Genomic DNA, 17,084 nt, shown 5'->3' with positions numbered 1-17,084 from the left:
TCCCTGTAGTCCCTGGACATGCATGCGTACAGAGCAACACCACACCCCAGAACGCTGAGGATAGGACAGCAGAAACTAAACCATCATATGTAGACGTGGTAAGAACACCAGCTAGAACAACACAGCAACAACCAGCCTCCAACAATAGTGACAAGCTAAATAGCCAGGGTAAGCGCAAGGCTAGAAGTAGCCCATTATATAATAATCAACAGCGCAAAAAAGGCAAAAAGAGTGAGAAAGTGAACGCCTCATATTTTGGGAAATCAGTGGGTAATACTACGCCATTTAATAGTGAAAAAAAGAATAGTATTTCCCCCAAAAATATAATGAATAATGTGATAGAGCAACAACCAAATATAGGAGTAGGAGCACTTACTGCGGACTTAAAATTATCGCCCCAGCCAAAGTTCCAACACATATACACAACCAAATTCAAGCATGGCCCATTCTTACCACAAAATCAATACAGTGTAGCATATCAAGCAATAGGCCCATGTATATTTAACAACACTCCAATATATACAGGCGCAGCCACTCCAATGTACCCATTCTCACCTCCAACAGTAGGCCATGATCTTCATGATCAACAAGTTGATCAAGGATATATTCAAGATCAAAATTATTGCAATGACGCATTTGCTAATATGCTAATTGCTTTCCATGGTAACATTTAGTATTATTGTGTTTATGTAAATTTTCATAACATACATATTATCTTATAAAAATTGCATGTAATAACATATGATTATATAGTAGCTTTGCTCCAAAAATAAGAATAATATTTTACAAGTTCCCACAAAACTTGGGTAATATATAGAAGGGGGAGATATAGGGGATGGTGGGAAAATAATAAGAAGTTAATCATGTTTATTTTAAACACAGGGGGCAAATAAAGGGACTAAACGGGAAAATATGAGAGAAAGGGGTATGATTGAGGGGAGGGGGGCGGAGGTCAGATAGCAAGGAGGCATGTTTTACATACTAAACATTAAAATTAAAAATTCTCACATATTAGACTGGTAAAAAATCCTATGAAATTATAATGTTTTATTAAAATTTATGTAGAAAAGTCCTCTATAATTTAAGATATTATTAGATTTTCTGCTTTTTATAGATAATTACTCTACAAGGGATAAAACCAACCCGTCAATTTTGAACTTTGGTTTAAGGGGTTTATTTGTTAGATAAGCCTTAGATTGCTTTTGTTAGCAATAGTAATATACTTTTAGGGAATGAACACATTACCTAAAAGCCCTGTAAATATTCTCTGTACAAATGTCAGGGGGATAGGTCACTTTAAGAAAAACAAATACAGGTTAAATGGGGTGCCATATAAGATTAAGGAAATGGTTTCGTCATGCAGGCATATTCCAACTATTTATTTTTGTCTTGAAACTAAACTTAAATCTTTTCATAGAAGAATTCGCTTACCAAGAGGCATGCGTTATATTGGGGAAACTTCCTGTGACTCTGGACAGGGAGGCATTTTTGGGTTTATGGATAACTGTTTTACAATTGAGGATAGAAAAAGGGATGTAAAAGTTATTGTTTCTAAACACGCAATGTTTGTTAGAGTAAAAATTGGGAATGAATATTTGAATTTAATTCCTGTTTATTTGCCTTCTAATAAAGAGGAATGTAAGCAAATATTAAAAAAAGTTAGCTCATTCATCGACAGAAATAACATAACAAATTTTAGTTTTTTTGGGGACACAAATTGTGATTTCAATCAAAAACGACATAATAACAGAAACAAACTTGTTCAGTCTTTTCTTGAAAAACACAATATGCATGATTTGGCGAAAAAGTTAAATATTGATCCAGGCTATACTTGGAGGGGTTCAAAACAACGATTTACTTCATATTCATACATAGATCATTTTTACACAAACATAGATTATTTTAATTTTATCGAATTTTCTCATAATTCCTTTTCTGATCATAAATCAATGAAAATTGGCAATAAAAAAAGATATAAATACACACCTCCAAAGTGGCAGGGATACCTTTTTAACAATAAAGATTTTATTGATTTAATGAAAGAAGAAACATCTAAATTTCTTATCAAAAACGCAGATCCCATTTCATTTAAAACTAGCTGTAATAATTACAATAATAATTTTGGTCTAATTGATAGCGATTTTATATATGACAATGCAGAACACAAAAATAGCACTGTCTTATTTGATTTGATCAATCATCTTAAAAAAGCACATGACAGATTTTTTTCTCTTTTAAAGTTTAAATCTTACAATAAAACGAAAGAATTTGACAAACAAATGAATGTGCTTTATGACATTATTGATTCAAATAAAGATTGTTCTCAGGTTGTTAAGGAAATCAATCAACTAGTTCAACAGCAACAAGAATACTTTAAAATGCTTGTTCAATCAAACTCTGAAACTTTTCAAATGAGGGCCCTATTAGTAGATGGGCTACCAAATAACTTTACTTACAAAAATTTTAGAAACTCAAAAAAGCAATGCCCTAACTTGCTTGTGGATAACAAGTTGATTGACTGTCCAAAGAAAATAGCCAACATTTTTGGTGATTTGCATGCACAACTAGTGTGCCCAAATGTTATGCCAAATTCGAATTTAGATGAACTACTTAATTTTTTTGATTTAAAGCTTGATAATATGTATCCTAAAATTAAGCATTTAACGAATCCATATTCAACAGCAGGTGAATTTAGAAAAGTTATCAAGAGCATGAAGTCAAATAGCATGCCTGGTCCAACTTCACAACCAACACAATTGTTTGCTTTCTTGCTTGATAATTTACCTAAATTCACCACTAAAGCTTTTAACAACATGTATGATATTGATTTGGATAATTCTAGTTTATCATTTGTTAAGGAAAGGAATATTACATATATTCCCAAACCAGGACTTGATCCAACAATACCTGGAAACCGCCGCCCTATTGCACAAATGGAAAATGTTTTGAAAATTCTTGATAAAGCAATTAATAAAAAAGTTACCCCTTTACTTTCTAAAATTTGTCATTCTGACCAATATGGATTTATACCTAAGCGTCATATGGCCAATGCCACTATTTCTATTGTAAGCATAATAAATCACATAAAAGCACACAACTACAATAGCCAACTAATATTTTTTGATCTACAACGTGCATATGATAAGGCATTACATTGTGTATCAAATACTATCATTAAACATATTTTTCCAGAAGGCAATTTTGCAAAATCTTGGATATCTCTTACAAATGGCGGAAGCTTTAAAATTGTTGTAAAAGGAAACTCATCTAAGAAATATAAAAATAAAATTGGTTTCTCTCAAGGGGCACCTTCAAGTGGAAGTTTATTTGATATTTACAACCACATATTTTATTGTTGTTTAACAAGTCCTAAAATTAAAAACCTAACTTTGAAGTTGGATGGAAAACCATTTGATCCAATATTTTTTGCTGACGATGGCTTTAATGCCTTTCAATTAAAATCAAATGAAGACATACAATTGGTTTCCAACTCACTTCAAAAATTAGAGTCAACAGTAAACATCAAAATCAACTTTCAAAAAACTAAAATTATTACGCATGGGGAGTGTCCTCTTAACATATCAATTCTAGGGACTAAATGTGATATAGTAAAACATTTAGGGGTATATTTATCTTTTAATTTGACTCAAGCAGCAGATTATACATATGAACAGTTATTTGAAAAACTTAACACAAAATCTCAAAAATTTGCATTTTATTGCAGTGATAATGTTTTCAAACGTAGAAACATTACTTTCTCCTTAATGAACACCATGGCTTTTCATATTTTTAGAATTTATGCTCCAAATCAAAAGCAAATAAAAAAACTTTGGAAAATAACAGCAAAATTTCTTTGGTCCTCTAAAAGCAATGAAGGCAACAATTCTTATAGATACAAGGTTGCAAAAAATAGAATAGAGATGGATTTTTCTCATGGTGGGCTAAATATGTTGCTACCATCTCAACAATCATTTATTATTTGGTTTAATGCTTTTTTAAATCTACTAAAGCACGCCCATCTTTTTCCAAACTCAAATATTTCAAGACTTTTGTCTCACAAACATGTACCAACAAGTAGTATTTTCGACAACCTTGGATCTGAAATCTTTCATAAATATATTAAAAAGTTTAGAACCTTTTATCCATTAGAAAGTGGACTAATGTTTAGAAAAGCCAAAGGATTTTTAGTACTTTTAGAAAAGCATAGAGAAACCTTTCTTCATTCAAATATTACTTCATCTGTTTGGGCAAAAAATGTCAAATTTAACAATGTTGATATAATGGAACTAAACGAGCATGGACTAAACACCATTGCATCAATTCTTGATTTCATCAAAATACAGCACAAAGTTTTATATCGGCCATTGTTAAATTCTGCCATTAAAGAAAATCTTACTGAGAAACCAGTTCTATTAAAACTACAAAAAGTGGTGGAAAATGTATGTAGTGGTTTTGAATTTAATAACTTAATTTGTTTAACTGAATCAAAACAAAAGTTTGTTTTGAAGCCTATCATAAAGCTTTTTGAAAACTCTCCCAGAATATATACCTTTCATTTTAAAAAAACAAACAAAGAATTATTGCAAGATCAATTTGTCCCCCCTTCATTTAAAACTAGAAAAATGGATAAAAAATACAATCCAGATTTTGAGGTTTTCAAAAATAGCTTTAATAAAATTCTGTCGCTACCTATTGTGTTATACTATAAAAGTTTCCTGTTTGAACAATTTAATCGTACTCTTATAAGTAGAAACAAATTGTATGAACACTGATCATTCAATTATGGAATGCTACTTCCCTAGTTATTTTACGCATTGTCTCGCATTATTTCTTGATGACTACTACAATGATGGTAAACCAGATTTTATTTTTTTGAAAGAAAACTTTTATCTGTTCAATATACATTTTCCTGTATATCAATATGATGAATATATTCAAATTAGTATTTTAACACTTATAGCAAAAGACAGATCATTAAAAATAAGCAAGGATGAACAAATATTGAAATTCAATGATTTTAATTGTTTTGCTCAGACAATGTTTATTGCTCAATTTGCTTCTAAAATTCTTAATAACACTGGAATTAATAGTAACTTAACTGATAAATTTATTGATTATTTGATGCTTAGTAAAAATAATGTCCAGTTATTTCGCATTAGCTAGATAGTATAATTTACAATATTGTATTATCATAACATGATAATTATACCATATATTAAATGTGTTTAATTTGTTTCATTGAAATAAATTTTAAAACAACAACGTACATTGTGTTATATTTGTTCTTCTATAAACGGATGTTGCCATCCTTGTTATTTTTGTCCGAGTTATGACACATTGTTTTGATGACTGCTCTATTGTTTGCTAAGTGGTAAAGATAAAATAATTTGCTATATTTATATAATCATAAAAAATGATAAATAACGTTTCACTGTACTCTTAATTACATGGAAAAATGTATATTTTACGAGAAGCTGTGCCCCTAGAGGCCATAGGGGTACTTGAGAGAGGAGGAGAGTCGAACCTCCACTTTTAAGAATTAAAAAAGGGGGGGGGTTCTAGGATTGATTAATCTTAGTAGAGAGGTGGTACCCTTCTCAAAAAATGACCTTTCAGAAGCTTTACTGTTAAGGAGAACCATATCGGTTAAGCGGTTAGCGAGATCCTCCGCTACACACAGACAGAGAGAGACAAACATCCTATTAATTTTATATAAGGTTAAGCCTGTCTAGTTTAAGCAGGTATTCCCATTGCCAATAAATATTTTGAATTGGCAACAGCGACAAGCAAGAAAAATTAAAATATTTTCGCGGTCATATCCTATGACATTTTGATTTGAATGATATTAGGAAGACTTTCATATTTAAGGGATATTTTAAGAGATTGTTTTTCTTTTTATCCTTATATAAAAGTAACAGGATCTCTGTGTCTGTCTGTTTTTACCGAAGGATCTCGCTAACTGCTAAACCGATATGGTTTTCCTTTACAATGTAGCTTCTTGCAGGAACTGGGAAGGCTTATGGCTATTTTTAAAATGAAATATACTTGGCTATCCATGTAAAACGTTGACCTGTTTTTTTGCTCAAATGCTAATTTTTAAAATTAGCAAAAACTGCTTCGCTTATGGATTTTTAATTTCTTCCTAGGAAATGTACTTTTTAGTTTATTATGTAAGGCTTTGTAGTTTTATAAAAATAGCGTAAAAACATCTCATGAATAAATGAATAAAGCTTTTCCGAAAAGAACAATTATAGAGGTAATCCAATTTTAAAAATATTTTGTTTTTATAAGATCTTAATACTTTATCATATAGGAGACTAACAGCACTCAAGGACATGTATGGACGTATAGACATTTATAGCAAATTGTTTGGGAGCTTCGCTCCAAAAAAAGTTTCATTATCATTGAGGCTGAAAGTGATCCAATAAGTAAAAAATATTTGGGCCAACAAACCTAAAGAAAAGTATGTTAATTGACATATTATGTTTATTTAATGTTGGAAAAGGCTAAGTAGGTAGGTATAGTTTTTATCAACAAAAATTTTATTTTTAGCTAGGATTGTTTTTTTTTCGAATTTAAGAAGAGTTTTTTCTTTGATGACAATTTTATATTTGAAATACTTTTTGAAAAAATCTACAGTTTCTTTTTCATTTTCATACTTTCCTGAAAATCTTTGAAATTAGGCCCACACTGACATTGTAGCAGGGATGGAATGGATAGGCGTTGCTTGCAGTTTAATTATGATTAATATCATTATCAGAATAGCATTAAACTACATGAAATTCTGTGATTTTAAAACTAAAAACTAGCTCTAAAAGTAGCCTTTAAGTTCACCATTATATCTATATATTTTTTAACATTAATTAAAACTATCTATCCTTATGTGAATGCTAGCTGACTATCTGAAAGTTTTATCAGACAGCTTGGGAAAGTAACAGCTGTCCATGCAATTCAGATGAAAACAGACATTTAGCCAGTGAGACTTTAATTATAAAGTTGCTTCGATAGTGCGTAGAAAAACTCTGATGGTTACTTTTTTTAATGTAGGTAATTAAAAAGTAAAGTAATCTTATTTTAGGTTCAAAAGTTATTGGGCAATTCTATACATATAGCTTCAATTTTTCAATAACTGATGTTAAATTAGGACGTTAATGATTCTTTAAAGAAAAGCTTTTTAAAAAAAGTATCAATTTATCTTTTAAGACTTTTTAAAGGAACATTTTTTAAAAAAGACGCAACGCAACTTTTAGTCTTTCTCAACCTTAGCCTTAGAAAGCTAGTTGCGTTTTTTTTGTGCAGCTACCTAGGCATAACAATTTCAGTGACTTTTTACCTCATAATAAAGTGATATATAGGACGCTTTATACCCATAAAACGTATATAATATTATCTTTTTGTGATTTAACAAGTATATTTTGAACAATAACAGACTGTTTACAATTCAAATTGCTCATTGTTTTTGTCTGTTTTTGTGTACTGCCCCAAAAACAATGTTTATTTTGAATTTACATTATATGAATCGATTGTTTGTGTTCATTTTGGATAAGGAAAAACAATTTATACACTGAGCAAAATATAAATGTATTTTTTCTACTTTGTTGTTGTAGCTATTCTTTAACTTTTTGGATAATAGGGTCATTTTTTCATTTTTGATTGAAGTATTTTTGTATTTTGCTAAATTTTAAACAATTTTTTTCTTTAGAGGGGGGGGGGGAGGATCTAAGGGTTTAAAGGGGCCGAAAATTGATGGACATCTCCAATGATCATACATAATATTACCCCTGTACAAGTGTACATTACAATTAATGGTTAAATCGTTTGAACACTAATCTGAATAATCCAACTAATCAAAATCAATAAAAAAGTCCCAAAAATTGTTAAGCCAACGAATAAGAAAACGTTATAATAAAACTTAATGGACTATTGTAATAAAGAGACCAATGGTCCCCCCGCCCTTCTAGTTAGGGAGGTAGATTTGTATCTTTAAAAAAATATACAAAAATGTTAATAAATGTTTTAAATGTTGCCATCCTTGTTTTCAATAAACAAGTACATTAACCTCTCATTAATAATTGGTTTTAGCATAGTTTTCACATTGATTGATGTCCGAAAATGTCAATTTGACATTGCTCACTTTTTTACGCATCGTATTATATCCAGCTTTCTACGAATATAAAAAATGTACAATCACAAGATTAAAGCCAGTTTTTTTAGTCCGTGCCTTCAGCACCTCGGGGCTAAAAAAACCTGGTTTTAATCTTATAATTGTACATTCTATATCCGCGGAAAGCTATTTATAATACCTACGTTGTGAGAAATAACTATTATTAATTTTTATACAGAAAATTAATTTTTTCTGTTTAGGAATTTGATTTATAAAGGGGTATTAACATTTTTTGAATTACCCTGCAAAAAGTGTTAAAAAAACTAGGATAAATGTTCAGAAATGAGACAAATGTCTACTTTGACCTTCAGAAATTGCATTAGTCAGTAGGATACAGGGATAGAACTATGGAGGATAAATTAACATTCTTATCCTATTATATAAAGTAGTAAGCGTTTTTTGTCTGTCCCGAAGGATCTCGCTAAACGCTGAACCGATATTGTTCTCCATTACAGTGAAGCTTCTTATAGGTTCTGGGAAGGTTTTAAACTATTTTTTAGCAGGCTGTCTTCACCCCTCTCCCCAACCCCCCTTTTGAAACTCAAATTTAAAATGGGATGAGGTAACTTCCCCCCCTCCCCCCCACCTTAAGTGCCTCTAGAGGCTTCTAGGGGGCGTAGCTACTAGTGTATAAAATTCTACTACCCTTTATAGTCATTGAATATAGGGTGGATTACATATATTATTATTTAAATGCCATTGTCCCCTCCCTCCCTGGTAGAAGGTAAATGTGCAGATAAAAGTTAGGCGGGGATTTTGCTCATTTATCTCAAGGACTATTAGATCAATGTTGAAAAATAATTTGCATAAATGTGGGAGGGGGGGGGGGGGGTTATAATATGAATCTGAAAAAAAATCTCCTATGTGAACTTTGAGATATCTACAATAGCCATGAAAAGTACCTTTTTGGTATACTTGCGGCTGGGTAGAATCCTCCCCCCCCAAAATAGGAGAATCATATCGGCCCAGAGTGGTTAGCGAGATCCTACGCTACAGACAGACATACATATATTCTATAACTTCAGACTTTAGTTTTTAAACCTTTTAACATAATAATCCTGACGACAGATTTTCTCTTATTCTGAGTATTTGAATTTTGCGCAATTTTCAGTGCTTTGTATATTAGGAGATGTTCTTATGATGTATATGAAGAAAAGTAGATAAAGATTTGATAGTTCAATTCAAAAATGGAATTCCTAACCTTGAATCGAAAAAAGTGCATAATGTCGCATTTACATATTGTAGAATATCGTTGCTACTCTATAATATTCACAGGGAGATAAAGGACATTGGTCTTAAGGATATTCTGGAACTCCAAGTTTTATTAACATGATTACAACTCTGGGGAGTTTTAAAAATATTGATTGGTTGTTACAAACTATTAGTATCCAAACTTTTACAGCAATAATTTTAATCTGCAGAAAGGGTAATTCAGTTGATTATAATTGGGGGCATAATTATTACTGTAAATCAATTTATCTTCCATTGCCTTATTATCTATAACAATTAACTAGCACATCCATTTATAAAGTACAAACGGACGTACAGACCCAATGAGATATAAAGCAGCTACGCTTCTAAAATCTGCAGGAAAAAATGTGTATTCCAAGTGCATACAACAAATTTTGCAACATTTTATCTTTTTTTCTGCAATCATAATTTTATGATTTAACCTTCAATATTGGCCAGGGGTGTGGGGGATAGGCTGTTAAATCATCCACGAACAAGAAAATGATATTATAAGACTTTAAGACTAGTGTAATAAACAGCCCAATGCCCCATTCCTTCCTTTGGCAAAATGGTTTATATTTATATTATTCCCAAATAAGAAAAATTTGCGTAAAAAATGCTTTTTTTCGAATATTGAAGTTTTAAAATGACGGTTCCTTTATTCGTGCCATTTTTTTTAGCATTTTGCTTGAAAAAAAAGTATTATACACACAAAGGACACATTTTAAACTTTGTTGTAATATTTACTTTTTTTGTAGCGAAGCTTCTCTTATATTTTACCTTGCTGTACGCCCAATGCGTGAAAATTAAACAGTAAAATTATCAATTGGAATTGAATCTACCTAAACTTTTTTCATTGGATTTTGATTCGTTGTTTCCTTTTTAACCAAAGGATAATTTAGTTTACCAACATTGGGAAGTTTCATTATGTTCATTGTGGATCTTGTTGTCCTTGTAATGAAATGACAAAAATATATTAACAGTAAAAAAGTTATTTTTAGCTTTACTTAAATTTTAGAAAATAGACAATTAGGTTTTACATTATGATAATAATTTTTTATGGCATTAGAAATATGTTCTTGTATTAAGAGTTAAAAGGAGCTATTCGGTCTTTTTAACCAAATTTATTTCAGATTTAGAATACATGTAAAATGTAGCTAAATAATTTTCCCCTGGGGTCATATCTTCCTATCTATCTAATGCATTACCAGTGACTCATAGTGAAAACCAAAAAGAGAAAATATAATAGTGAATCATAGAATTATGCTTCGTTTGGAGGATTTTCTTTAATTTAATTTTAGAACATTTTTTTTTGGTAATTTGTGATTAAAATGGTTGAAATAATACCGTCGACAAAGGTGCTAATTGGACATGGCGCCTTTTCCATTGTTTATAAAGTTAGGTTGAAAGAGGTAAGTGCCTCTCATTAGAGGGTATTACATAATTATAGAGTAGCTTTGCTACTAAAAATGGAGACTAATGAAAAAAACACCACCCCTTATTGACATTAAATTGCCACTGCTGCCTCTGAACAAGATCGTACTAGTTTATTTCTTGATCATTCATATAAAGAACAAGATAGTTTTTCAATATAAGAAAAATAGTTTTGTCCAAAACTATTACACTATTAATTTACATAGTATTTACATGAATATGTTATATTATACTGATGGTTAATTTTGAGGCAAACTTTTTTTTTTTGATGGTATATCTCTTTCGGGTGAAAATATACATATTGTGAAGGTTAAAAGATCTTTGTTTTCTAATATTTTATTCTTCTGTGTACATTATGTAGATCAGTATATAGCATAAGCGAAATCACATACAATTATTTTTTTTAAGGAGTTAGATGTTAGGTATTTTTTATTGCTTCCCTAATTTTTTTGCTTATTGGTCCGCCGTTTAAGGGATCTTAACTATCACACATTATTCCATAATAGTTTAACTCCAATTAAGTCTTTAGAATCATGAAAAAAAAGTTATTTTGAACAATCTAATATCTATTAGTCTGTTACTTGTATTTGGAGGCTGCTAGGTTTATGTTTGCCAGAAAGACTTTACAATTAAAAGGGATAGGTCTCCTGAAAAAAAACCTTGTTTGTACCAATTTATTCAATTGTTGGTTATTAACAGCATGCAATCAATGTATTTAGAACGGTAGAAACTCTGAAGGCCATATATTTTTTTCTTTCGTTTTACCATCCCTGACAAATGGACTGTATAAACTGTATATGGATAGTTGATGGAAGGATATTTTCTTTTCCAATGATTTTTTTTGTTTGTCTGCTGGACTAGACAGCAGTTATTCAGTATAACTTGATTTTTTAAAAACCGTTTATCGAGATAAGACAATGGACGATAAATTGAAAAACTTTAATAATAGGGATAAACATAATAACCTCAGATGGTTTAAATCATGAATTGACAAAGTTTGGATTGCTAGTTTAAGCCAACAAATTGATAATAAAGTTCCCAAAGTTAGGAAACCGAATAAGATAACTTATTTATATACTATGATAATTTACAGTCCAATGTCCGTTCCTCCGTGTTATTTATTTTATTACTTAAAAATAAATTAATTTCTGTATTAATTTCTATTTCCTGCAACAATTTTATTATTTTAAAAGGATGCTTTTAAGTTGTATACCTAAACTAACTAATTATAAATGTTTTCTCATTGACGTAAAAAGTTATAAATCACTTTTTTTCCTCGGATTTATGAATTTCTGATTGTTTTATGTTGTTGTTAAAAGGTCAAGGAGGGGACATTGGGCTATTACACTAGTCCCCAAAGTTTAATGATAACGTTTTCTATTTCGTTGGCTCAACTCAACAACTTTGAGGACTTTTATTGAATTTTGATTGGTTGGTTGATAAAGTTCAGTGTCCAAACGTATCATTCACTTGTTATAATATAATTTTTCGTAGGTATCAACATTGGGGATTTACATCAATTTATCGGCCATTGTCTTATCCCCTAGATCTCTGCAAAAGTTTATAAATTTTAGTATTGCTAAAACACCTTCAAAATACTTTGGGAAGTATGGTTTAAAGTTACTAAGCAAAAGAGATAGAGGAAGAAAAGAAAAAGGAAGGAAAAATAGAAAGAAAGATAGAGAGAAGAGAGAGGAAGGGCGTATTATATTTATATTTTCATCCCGGGGCATTTAAGGGGTGTCCATATCGTGTGGAAAATTAAATATAGCATCTTCCATAAAAATAGGCAGGTGTCTTTAGGGATAAGACAATGGACGATAAATTGATTTACATTCCCAATAATGACTATAATTAAAAGCTCCCATAGTTTTTGAGCTAACGTTGTTATACAACTTTTGGTACTAGTGTAATTTTAATTAGGAGATTTATATAAAAGGATTTGTTTTCTCTCATAGATGCGGGGATGAAAAAATTTTGTTAAGTTGAAGGAACACTTGATGAGAAACCGCAGATCATAAAATAAAAGTACACTCACCTCTAGGGGGGGGGGGGGAAGGGTTTAGGGGGGTAATTACCCACCCCACGCCATCATGCCTAAACAAACCCCCTTCAAACTAAATGGGCTGAACCCTAATTTTGTGTCCACACTTTGGTTTAGTAGTGGATAGAAATCAGAAATGCATTGGAATGAAAATTATAATGGTACCTACCCAAAGTTTTTATACACTCGTTCTCTCATTCGATGGCATACTATCAGTGTCCAAACTTTTCCACCTATACTTATAGAAGGAGTGAGGATAACATTAAATATCCACCTAGTTCTATTGTGATTAATTTAATTTTTTGACCATTTCAAGCCCACTGTGTAAATAAACCTTTGTTTAAGTCAAACCAGGGAGGGAAAGAACAATAGGGCTTCATTTAATATAGAACACTTAATGATTTAGGTGATTAAAGGCATAGTATGTTACTAGATATTTGGGGAATGATTAATAATAATTAATCCAATGTCCTCTCCCTGTATTTCTAAATTAATATAGAGTTAGAAACTAAAGTTAAAGGTCAAAGTAATATAAAGGGGGGGGGGGGATTTTCAGCAATTTTAATGGTTTTATATCATGTATTGTTTTTAATATGTCTATTTTTTAACCCAATTCCTCTTTTTATGGTACAAATGTATGGAACAGTAGACAATACTGAAAATTCATGTATCGTACCCTATTTTAACCAATTTTCAATTCCTTTACAAATAATATTCTTTAAAAAAAATTCTTTAATGAAAACAATTACAACATGCTAGGTATTTTATTCATAAGAAAAGCCTTTTTTATTGGGGGAAATGTTGGAGGCACCAACTTACTTCTGACTTCCTAGATCTCGTAACATAATGGTTTTTGTTGCCTATTTGGTCTCTAACCCCAAACATTTGGCCTACGAATAGCAGGGATTAGGGATAGGGTCAATGAACAATAAAATTTTTGGGTATAGTCCTTTCCATGACATCGCTCCATATGGGGCGATGATTTTAATTGATCGCCTCTTATGACATGGGGCGATGTAATGGCTCCTTGAAAGGAGCGATTTAATAGCCCCTTATAACAAGAGGCGATGTTATGACTCCTTGAAAGGAGCGATTTAATAGCCCCTTGCCCTAAGAGGCGATTAAATGATCCTTTATCGCTCCTTTATCGCCCCTTCTAAAGAGGAGATGATATGTCCTCTTATCCCAAGGGGCTATTTAATTAAATATCGCCTCTTCATGGCCCCTTTACTATTATATATATCTTAGTCCCTTGATGGCCCCTACATCGCTCCTACATCGCCCCTTCATCGCTCCTCCATCGCTCCTTCTCCAAATTTATATTACATTGTACTTTGATGGCCCCTACATCGCCCCTCCATCGCTCCTACATCACCCCTTCATCGCTCCTTCTTCAAATTTATATTACATTGTACTTTGATGGCCCCTACATCGCCCCTCCATCGCTCCTACATCGCCCCTTCATCGCTCCTTCTTCAAATTTATATTACATTGTACTGTGATGGCCCCTACATCGCTCCTACATCGCTCCTTCATCGCTCCTACATCGCCCCTTCTCCAAATTTATATTACATTGCAACTTGATGGCCCCTACATCGCTCCTACATCGCTCCTCCATCGCCCCTTCATCGCTCCTTCTCCAAATTTATATAACATTGCAACTTGATGGCCCCTACATCGCTGCTACATCGCTCCTCCATCGCTCCTCCATCGCTCCTACATCGCCCCTTCATCGCTCCTTCCACAAATTTATATTACATTGTACTTTGATGGCCCCTACATCTCTCCTCCATCGCTCCTCCATCGCCCCATCGCCCCTTAATAGCCCCTTACCTTAATTTATATAAAAAAGTCCCTACATAGCCTCTCCATCGCCCCTTAATAGCTCCTTACCTTAATTTTTATAACATAGCCCCTACATAGCCTCTCCATCGCCCCTTAATAGCCCCTTATCTTAATTTATATAACAAAGCCCCTACATAGCCTCTCCATCGCCCCTAATAGCCCCTTACCTTTATTTATATAACAAAGCTCCTACATAGCCTCTCCATTGCCCCTTAATAGTCCCTTACCTTAATTTATATAACATAGCTCCTACATAGCCTCTCCATCGCCCCTTAAAAGCCCATTACCTTAATTTATATAACATAGCCCCTACATAGCCTCTCCATCGCCCCTTACCTTAATTTATATAACATAGCCCCTACATAGCCTCTCCATCGCCCCTTACCTTAATTTATATAACATAGCCCCTACATCGCCCCTCCATCGCTCCTACATCGCCCCTTCATCGCTCCTTCTTCAAATTTATATTAAATTGTACTGTGATGGCCCCTACATCGCTCCTACATCGCTCCTTCATTGCTCCTACATCGCCCCTTCATCGCTCCTTCTCCAAATTTATATTACATTGCAACTTGATGGCCCCTACATCGCTCCTACATAGCTCCTCCATCGCTCCTCCATCGCTCCTTCATCGCTCCTACATCGCCCCTTCATCGCTCCTTCTCCAAATTTATATTACATTGCAACTTGATGGCCCCTACATCGCTCCTCCATCGCCCCTTAATAGCCCCTTACCTTAATTTATATAACAAAGCTCCTATATGGCCTCTCTATCGCCCCTTAATAGCCACTTAATTTAATTATATAACATTGCCCCTACATAGCCTCTCCATCGCCCCTTAATAGCCCCTTACCTAAATTTATATAACAAAGCTCCTATATAGCCTCTCCATCGCCCCTTAATAGCCCCTTACCTTAATTATGTAACATAGCCCCTACATAGCCTCTCAATCGCCCCTTAATAGCCTCTTACCTTAATTTATATAACATAGCCCCTATATAGCCTCTCCATCGCCCCTTAATAGCCCCTTACCCTAATCTATATAACATAGCCCCTACAAAGCCTCTCCATCGCCCCTTAATAGCCCCTTACCTTAATCTATATAACAAAGCTCCTACATAGTCTCTCCATCGCCCCATAATAGCCTCTTACCTTAATTATGTAACATAGCCCCTACATAGCCTCTCCATCGCCCCTAAATAGCCCCTTACCCTAATTTATATAACATAGCCCCTACATAGCCTCTCCATCGCCCCTTAATAGCTCCTTACCTTAATTTATATAACATAGCCCCTACATAGCCTCTCCATCGCCCCTTAATAGCCCCTTACCTTAATTTATATAACATAGCCCTACATAGCCTCTCCATCGCCCCTTAATAGCCCCTTACCTTAATTTATATAGCATAGCCCCTACATAGCCTCTCCATCGCCCCTTAATAGCCTCTTACCTTAATTTATATAATCCTTACCTTAATATATATAACATAGCCCCTACATAGCCTCTCCATCGCCCCTAAATAGCCCCTTACCCTAATTTATATAACATAGCCCCTACATAGCCTCTCCATCGCCCCTTAATAGCCCCTTACCTTAATTTATATAACATAGCCTCTACATAGCCTCTCCATCGCCCCTTAATAGCCCCTTACCTTAATTTATATAACATAGCCCTACATAGCCTCTCCATCGCCCCTTAATAGCCCCTTACCTTAATTTATATAGCATAGCCCCTACATAGCCTCTCCATCGCCCCTTAATAGCCTCTTACCTTAATTTATATAATCCTTACCTTAATATATATAACATAGCCCCTACATAGCCTCTCCATCGCCCCTGAATAGCCCCTTACCCTAATTTATATAACATAGCCCCTACATAGCCTCTCCATCGCCCCTTAATAGCTCCTTACCTTAATTTATATAACATAGCCCCTACATAGCCTCTCCATCGCCCCTTAATAGCCCCTTACCTTAATTTATATAACATAGCCTCTACATAGCCTCTCCATCGCCCCTTAATAGCCCCTTACCTTAATTATGTAACATAGCCCCTACATAGCCTCTCAATCGCCCCTTAATAGCCCCTTACCTTAATTTATATAGCATAGCCCCTACATAGCCTCTCCATCGCCCCTTAATAGCCTCTTACCTTAATTTATATAATCCTTACCTTAATATATATAACATAGCCCCTACATAGCCTCTCCATCGCCCCTAAATAGCCCCTTACCCTAATTTATATAACATAGCCCCTACATAGCCTCTCCATCGCCCCTTAATAGCCTCTTACCTTAATTTATATAACATAGGCCCTACAAAGCATCTCCATCGCCCCTTAATAGCCCCTTACCTTAATTATATAACA

General features: G+C 33.3%; 3 protein-coding genes across 8 annotated transcripts in view; 1 reads left to right on the top strand and 2 right to left on the bottom strand.

The window, feature by feature from the left end:
- Nucleotides 1-17,084, top strand: part of Atg1 (serine/threonine-protein kinase unc-51-like protein Atg1) — a 127,307-nt gene that overhangs the window by 8,635 nt on the left and 101,588 nt on the right. Inside the window, exon 1 of one of the 5 annotated variants that reach the window (XM_080148658.1) lies at nucleotides 10,711-10,806. The exons of the other annotated variants lie outside the window; for them this stretch is intronic. Within the exon in view, the coding sequence (XP_080004784.1) occupies nucleotides 10,726-10,806 (81 nt within the window). The 5' untranslated portion in view covers nucleotides 10,711-10,725. Of the gene's footprint in view, nucleotides 1-10,710; nucleotides 10,807-17,084 lie in introns of those variants that run through there. 5 annotated transcript variants of the gene reach the window in all.
- LOC145306517 (uncharacterized) overlaps nucleotides 1-17,084 on the bottom strand; it is a 195,048-nt gene that overhangs the window by 78,512 nt on the left and 99,452 nt on the right. The window lies entirely within an intron of this gene.
- The window catches only part of LOC145306514 (uncharacterized), a 121,180-nt gene that overhangs the window by 56,788 nt on the left and 47,308 nt on the right, over nucleotides 1-17,084 (bottom strand). The window lies entirely within an intron of this gene.

This window comes from Acartia tonsa, chromosome 14, assembly GCF_053477335.1.
Source record: "Acartia tonsa isolate MP-2025a chromosome 14, ASM5347733v1, whole genome shotgun sequence".
In the NCBI taxonomy this organism is placed as follows: domain Eukaryota; kingdom Metazoa; phylum Arthropoda; class Copepoda; order Calanoida; family Acartiidae; genus Acartia; species Acartia tonsa.
This window is presented reverse-complemented; position numbering and strand designations above follow the sequence as displayed.